Source organism: Helobdella robusta, assembly GCF_000326865.2.
Source record: "Helobdella robusta unplaced genomic scaffold HELROscaffold_9, whole genome shotgun sequence".
Lineage (NCBI taxonomy): Eukaryota > Metazoa > Annelida > Clitellata > Rhynchobdellida > Glossiphoniidae > Helobdella > Helobdella robusta.
The window spans coordinates 3787063-3795048 of NW_008705512.1; the positions used below are offsets into that span (position 1 = coordinate 3787063).

The 7986-nt window shown below is 34.8% G+C and overlaps 1 protein-coding gene across 1 annotated transcript in view; it reads left to right on the forward strand.

The window, feature by feature from the left end:
- HELRODRAFT_189915 (hypothetical protein) overlaps window positions 1-6153 on the forward strand; it is a gene marked incomplete at both ends in the record, with an annotated part of 10660 nt that extends 4507 nt beyond the window's left edge. The window contains 9 exons of the mRNA XM_009033260.1: window positions 279-453; window positions 2130-2220; window positions 2462-2545; window positions 2891-3055; window positions 3323-3423; window positions 3658-3788; window positions 4694-4753; window positions 5466-5616; window positions 5799-6153. Coding sequence (XP_009031508.1) covers window positions 279-453; window positions 2130-2220; window positions 2462-2545; window positions 2891-3055; window positions 3323-3423; window positions 3658-3788; window positions 4694-4753; window positions 5466-5616; window positions 5799-6153 — 1313 coding nt within the window. The remainder of the gene's footprint in view (window positions 1-278; window positions 454-2129; window positions 2221-2461; window positions 2546-2890; window positions 3056-3322; window positions 3424-3657; window positions 3789-4693; window positions 4754-5465; window positions 5617-5798) is intronic.
- Window positions 6154-7986: the final 1833 nt, after the last annotated feature.

Consider the following 7986-nt stretch of genomic DNA (forward strand, 5'->3'; position numbering starts at 1 on the left):
GTTGTGTGGTGTGTGTGATTTATTTGCAACATGCATGCATTGTATTTGTCAACCTTTTTATCAGATTGTGGTGAATGTTTGCTAATGCAAACAAATATTTCTACTTCTGTATTTTATTTTTGTATATTTCTACACGCCGCTGCGTGTGTGTGTTTGTGTGTGTGTGTTGTGCGTGCGCGCGTGTGTGTGTGTGTGTGGGCATTTGTCATCTTGATAGTTTTGGGTTTAAATTCTTCATAGATAATCATCAATCAAGAGTTGTTGTTGTTGTTTTGCAGACACACACAACTTCAAGAAGGACGTCGCGGTGATCATCTCACTGCTGGTGGGCCTTGGAGGATGTTACTTCGCCTACAGGCAGCAGAAGTTGGCTCATGTGCAGATGCAGAAGGTCATGAAGGACCTGTCGTCGCTGCAGAATGCTGAAGATGCTCTGATACAGGTCCAAAATGAGTGAGTCACCTGTTATGTGATGCTATCTATGTGTGTGTGTGTTTGTGTGTATATGTTTGTGAGTGCGTGTGTGTGTATGTGTGCGTGTGTGTGTGTTTGTGTGTGTCTCTGAGATTGATGTTAAGAGTATGTTTATATTTAGCTGACATGTAGTATTGATATTCATTAGGAATTTGTTATCTGATATAATATTTACATGTGATTAATTCATTTTATGTTTGTTTGTGTGTGTGTGTGTGTGTGTGTGTGTGTGTGTGTGTGTGTGTGTGTGTGTGTGTGTGTGTGGTGGGCGTATCAATTTTTTTTGCTGAATGAATGAATGATGAATCCAATGCATTTCATAAAATAAACATGAAAAAATGCATAGATAAATAAATGATCTAATAAATAATAAAATGGATGAACGAATGATTAAGGGAATGAATGGATGATAGAATGAATGAATGAATGAATGAATGGTTGTAAATCAGTAAAATAGACAACAAACATTGGAGGAGAAGGTACAGTGCATTCTGTAGTTCAGTATAGTTTAGATACTTATGTAATGTTGTAATGCTATGTTACACTGTTCCAAGCCATGCAATGTTATGTAATTTGAAACTCCACGTTGTTGTGGTGTGTGTGTGTGTGTGTGTGTGTGTGTGTGTGTGTGTGTGTGTGTGTGTGTGTGTGTGTGTGTGTGTAGTGCGGTCTTTTTAGTCTGAAGGTTTAAGTATAGGAATGATATGTTAGCAGTTCCCTGTCTACCAGAGTTACACAACAACAACAAAAAATTCTTCAACTGATTTATGATGGTGTCTAGATCTAGACATCAGTGCCATGTCATCAGTATCATAATTATTAATGTTAGGGCGGACATCATTCTGATTATAATTCTTGTCATCGTATTTTTATATCTAGTTATAAAACTATTTGTTGAATGTTGCCGGCACTTGAGTTCACTCACTCAACGAGAAAGATCTTTTTTTATAGTACAAGCAGGTAGGCAGGTAGGTAGGTAGGTCTGCAGTTAAGGAGCAATCTGTCTATTTGTTTGTTATTCACTATTTTATTTTTTTTTCGGCTTGATACTTTCTCTCTATCTCTTCTTCTTTTTGTTACTTTCTCTCTATCTCTCTTTGTTTATTTCTGCTTGCTTAATTGTTTGTGAAGGGTGGAGAACGTTTATTACATTTGTCACGTGGTCTCCTCCTTCTTCTTCTTCTTCACATAATTTCCTTGTTAAAATTATTATTAGATCATGACATCATCATCATTATTATTATTATTATTATTATTATTATTATTATTATTATTATGTTTACTGTTGGAGTGTTTGATGGGTTTTGTTAAAGTCATGAGTGACCATAAGAATGATGATGATGATGATGATGATGATGATGATGATGATGATGATGAAGGGTATTGGAACGATGAGTATAACTGATATTAACATTGTTCTTTGGGGACGACGATGATGATGATGACGACAACGATGATGATGACGACGACGGTGGTGATGATGATGGTAAGTGCCAAGATGGTGAAAATGAAGATGACTAGAACGATATCAAAAATGATGATGACGAAGAGGGTGATGATGATGATGACGAAAAAGGTGAGGATAACGATGGTGCTGACGAAGATGATGATGATGGTGATGACGACGGTGATGGTAGTATTTTTCTTTCCACCAGGTTGGAAAAAGCTCAGATGGAGCAGCGTACCATAGCAGACGACAAGCAGAACTTGGAAAGAAAGTTAAAGGAAGAAATAAGACATGCAAAAGTTTGTCCAGTGCTTCTTTTTTTGGTTGCTCATTCATGTTTTGATTAAACAAACAAATGATGAGGATGAACAAACAAACGGATGATTATATTGGATAATAATATTAATAAAAGTAAACATGACGAACAAACAAACGATATTAATATGAATAAACAAATGTTGTGAACATTAACGAACAAACAAATGATGGGAACATGAAAAAACATACAAATGAATGTTGTGAACATGAACGAACAAACAGGCAGAAGCAGAACAGCTGAAAATGTTGAAGGGAAGTCCTGACTCATGTGCTGAACTGAAAGCTCTAGAGGATGAACTCATGAAGGTCCATTACCACTCTATTACCATCAGCAGCAGCAGTAGTAGCAGCAGCAGCAGCTGCTGTATGCAATGTTATGAAATTATATCATCGTGTATTAGGCTATATTTGTGGCTGTGCGTCAGCTAATTGTCACACGTTGAACATTTATTATGAACGTCTAATTTATTACTATTTCTGAATTGTAAATGTTTATGTTGTACAAGCAATGCAGTTGTTATTTTTACTACACCGTAATTATTATTACTATTACAGTTGGTATTGTTAAAAATCAGTTAGTGATAATTACTGAAGAACATTGTTACATTATTCTGATACTAAATTAACTTTACGATAATTGGCTGAGGGTAGGTTAAGTTGGCTCTGTACGAAGCAGAGAGAAGGTTGGAAGAGAACCAATGCATACCCCTGTTCGAACTTCAGATCTGGCTGCAACTGACGTACGAGGTCGAGAAGAGGTACTTCGAATCTAAGAGGGAGGCCGCCCAGAATCAACTGCTTGCCGCTAGGCAGATGGTATGAGGCACTGCCTTATTAATATTAATGTGGCTAATTTATGTTAATGTGGCTAATTTATGTTAATGTGGCTAATTTATGTTAATGTGGCTAATTTATGTTAATGTGGCTCGTTGATTTTAGAATCACTCATTAATATACATGCACTGATGGGGATCATGCTAATTACGTTAACTAACATAGTCCCGTAGGTAATACTAATTTTAAAAGTGAATGCGTCGATTTAGTATGGAAATTATTGCATGTATATTTCAATTTCTGCTGCAGTGGGATAAGATACGCAAGCAGAAGAGCAAGTTTCTGGGCTCCATCCGAGTCGCCCACACGACATCTCTCGATGAGACTGACCAACAAATTATGCACGTCAGGTGGTAGGCTGGAAAAATAATTATAATATTAATTACATTAATAATTATATTGTTAATAATTTACATGTTTGTGTAATATTTATTAATTTTTTTTAATTTTTCAAAATAAGCTGATCCCATTCAGTTCTTTACGTAACGTAATTTTGCATTACACGTCTTAAATTATTCGTTCGTTTCACTTTTTATTTTTGTAATTCAATCAATGATGGAGTTGTTTGTTGGCACCCTCTGAAGGAATGCCCTGGACATCGTGAAGGTAGAACTCCAGGAGAGAATGACCAGGTGGCATGAGATTGAGAAGCTCTGTCACTTCAGCATTTCGACAAATCCAGGCATTGAAACACTCTACAGCATCATCAAATCAGGTTGTCCTTTGTTTCTTCGCTTGATTGGTTGATTCAATAATGGATCAGTACAAATTTTCCGTAAAAGCTTCTTGCTGCTTCATACCTCAATCCATCTTACCTGTTAATGTTCCTCCGTGTGTGTAGTTTACAGTAACAACTAATGATATAAAACTGTTGAACGTTTTCAAGTTTTAACGCATGTGTTGATCGTGTTTTTATATAACCCTACATTAGCATAACATACTATTGATACAAAATTAATTTCTGAATGTAACCAAACTTTGAGCGTACAGTTATTTCTATTTTACCTAATCATTTCTCCTTCTTTTCATGTTTTCATGTAGCCAGTTATTTTTTTAAATTTTCAAATTTGTTGTTTGTCGAGATATTTGAGAAGCATCATGCTTGATGTATTTGTCAGAAACTAAACGCGTCTAAAAATATTATTTTTCGTATATATGCACATTTGCTTGCACATCCCTTTGTCAATGAACATTCATGTTTCCGAGCCCCATTTATTCATTCATTCATTCATTCATTCATTCATTCATTCATTCATTCATTCATTCATTCATTCACTACATCATAGTTTGCATGTAAGCATATACACGTAAAAAGCCCACACACACTGACTGAAGGGTACATTTGCATGGATTTATACATATACACAAGGGCATTGGGGTTGCCACTTTCAACAAGTACTATTACATAGAGAGGTTTTGAAAATTTGTAAAATTTATAAATTTGACTGTGGAGAAATGTTAGAATTTTGAATCATTCTCTAGCACTTTTTGGGACGTGGCAACTCTAATTACACGCGCAAAACACATTCATGCACGTGCGTGTGCATGCATTCATTCACCTACTAACAATCAGCGTGCATTATTAACACAAACATACAACAAATACATGCACATATGCAGAGAAGTTTAATTCATTTGTGAGAAGTGCTGTGATGAGCTCTGATGATTTAACAGATCCTAGTTGGTTTTTCTTTACTTTTTATTATTTTTTTAAATTTTTGTTTGTTTGTTATGCGAGTATGCTTATGTGTGTGTGTTAGTTTGTAAATGTGTGTTGTGTATTACACACAGTGCATTTTATGATGGATGTATTTTGGTATAAATTTGTTTGTGTACGGTTGCATGTGTGAATGTGTGTTTGAATGGCTATGATGCACATTTATATATACATATGTGTGTGACTGTGTGTGTGTGTGTGTGTGTGTGTGTGTGTGTGTGTGTGTGTGTGTGTGTGTGTGTGTGTGGTTATCATTATCGTTTGGGGGTGCAGTTTGTGTGGTTTGTATTGTCTTTTAGTGCTGTGCACATCATATTATGTGTGGGCCGAATAGAAATTCACTGTGTGGCATTTTCATATTAACACTTTGTTTTTGTTAAGATGTTTCAAGTTTGTAATATTTAATATGATAGTAATTTATAATTATTATTATAATAATAATTGTTATTATTTAATTGATAATATTTGAATACGTTAACATGCTTAAGTTGCGTTATAATAATTGTTTTATGCTAGTTATTTAGTATGGAAAGAGAGAGAGAGAGAGAGAGAGAGAGAGTATGGAGAGAGAAAGACAGAGGAGAGAGAGTTGGATAATTATATTTTTTTAAATTTCTAAAACTTAGAACAAACAAACAAACAAATTTAATGGATACTCTTTTTTTTGTTTGACAGCGAAGTTAAAAATGATGTCGGCAGCGTGCCTGGAGGAGAAATCGAAGATGAGGAGTTCCAACAGCAGCTTGTCCGGCTCCGTAAAAGACAATTCATCTGACGGTGGCAACAGCAACAGCAAGGTTTTCTTCCAACTTGGCTCATCTGATATGTAGGTTATCTTCTACTATCTTGTGTCGTGTTTTGTTGTGTTGGATTGTCTTGGGTTTAGAATAATTCTTTCACTGATTGATAAATTTACCAATTGAAAAGAATCGTATTAGAATAGAATGCATTGAACCAAATGTGAACTAGAGAAAAATGTGAACTAACTTGACACCGACGAAAATGCAGGCAGTCCTTGAATGGATCCACCCTCTCAAACAGCAACCTCTCCCTCGACACGAACATGGTCAAGAGCAAAAGTTTTGTCGACGGCCCCACCAAACTCCTCACTGAGATTAAGAAATCCTCCATAAACTCGAACGACCAGCATCTTCTTCATTACCAGTATCCTTCTTCCAGGCAACTGTTGGTCGATGATTTAAATTCAAACCAGCCAATCCTACCCAAAGTTTCCTCCATGAAGCCAATCGCCAGCCTAAAAGATGACGGCAATTCGTCTGATTCGTCCATTCATTGTAGTGAGGGAACAGAAGGCGGAGCAAAGAACAGGAAACATAAATTATTAGCTGCATTCAAACATTAACTTTTGTTTAATTTATTTTCGTTTTTTTTTTCTCACAAAAGTTGTTACGACAGTAACGGTGTAGTTTTAGAGTGTGTGTTGATTTTCCAGAGTTTTAGAGTGATTTTATGGTTGATTTTGAAATAGATAGTGAGAATGGAGATGGTGAAGTTGACGTTTGTAACGGTAGCTTGTCTGTGTGTGTGGTAGTGCGTGACACGTTCATATTTCACTGCCTATGTTGTGGCCATTTTGAATAGCAAGCATTGTGGTCAGTCTTGTGGAAAATTTAAATGGCTACTAATAATGATAATTATTTGCATAAAATAGACAAGTTGATAATTCAAGCTGTTTTAATTACATCTTTCAAACTTTACTTCATTATTTTTATATATTGATATGTTGAGCAACTTTGTAAGTAGGAAGTTTTGCACTTGTGACTGCAAGTAAGATATTTTTAGTTGACTCTACCCATTGGTTTGTTTTTTATTTCTGTTCCATCTTATTTTCTCCTTTTTCAAACTTGCACTTAAATTAGATTGAGTGAACGAAGGCTAATAAAGTTTGACAATCAATCAACCAATCAATCAACCAATCAATCAATCATACAAACAAACAATGTAATTTAGTTTGGATTCAGTTGTTTTTGTTTCAGTGTCATTCATACATACGTTCTATGTGCGTATTTAATTAAGTTGAAGAAAATACTTCTAAACATGTGCATGTTCTTGTTCTTACTGTTTTCTTCGTTCACTGTTTGTCGTTACCTGGATTTTGTTGTCGTCGTTGTTGTTGTTGCTGTTATCGTTGTTGTTGTTGCTGTTATCGTTGTTGTCATTGTTGTTGTTGTCGTTGTTGTTGACATCGTTGTTGTGTTGCTTGTTATGAAATGATTGTGGTTTTGTTTCGTATCCAACTATTCATGTTCAATGATATAATGATTTACTTACCGTCTGAACCGCGTGAACACCAACCAATCTTTTTCCATCCTCTTTTTCTTCTCCCATGTATAAATGATTGATATGCACATAGCAGATTGCTTTGTGTCTTATTTTAATATTATTCTTTCAATTTGTTTTCATTCAATTTTTGTTATTTACTGTTTTTTAACGAATAATAAATAATAAAATAAATAAATAGATGTTGCCTAATGTTTCGACCTGTGTTAAACACTTTGTTACAATTTTTAAAGTTTGTTCATAGTATATGTATGTATATATAATGGAAATTCATTTCAGTTGGGTAGTTTGTAAATAAACTGGCTTCATTTCATCCATACTTAAAATTCTGCGTGGGGTTTAAATCTGGTTTAGTGTATATAAATTTGGTTCATTGTTTTATTTTAGAGTTTGTATTTATTACTCAGTAAAGGCAAACGAAATGGCTATCAGACTGGCATCTATATTTTAATTTCCATCTTTCGGGCCCAAACGAACTGCCGAACCTGGAGTATATGGAATACGATTAAAAAATATCAAGGTAGGCATATTTTGGTTTAGTGCAGTTAGTTTGGGTGGTGTTCATCTTCAAGTTTAGCTGGTTTTATTTTTTAAGTATAAATATTTAGTTATAAAATATTTTATTCAAAGTGGGAATATTTTCTTTGGTTAATTTCGTAATTCATAGGAGTAGCTAAATTTATATGCATGTTAGTTAGTTAAATTGTGTGTGTGTGTGTGTGTGTGTGTGTGTGTGTGTGTGTGTGTGTGTGTGTGGCGTGCGTGTGTGAGTGTGTGAGAAAGAGTGTATTTTTTTATAATTTGAAAAACCATACGTAGATTAATCCATTCCATTCTTTCCTTCTTTCTTTCATTTCATCCTTTCTTTCGTTCATTGCTTTCATTCATTTATTTA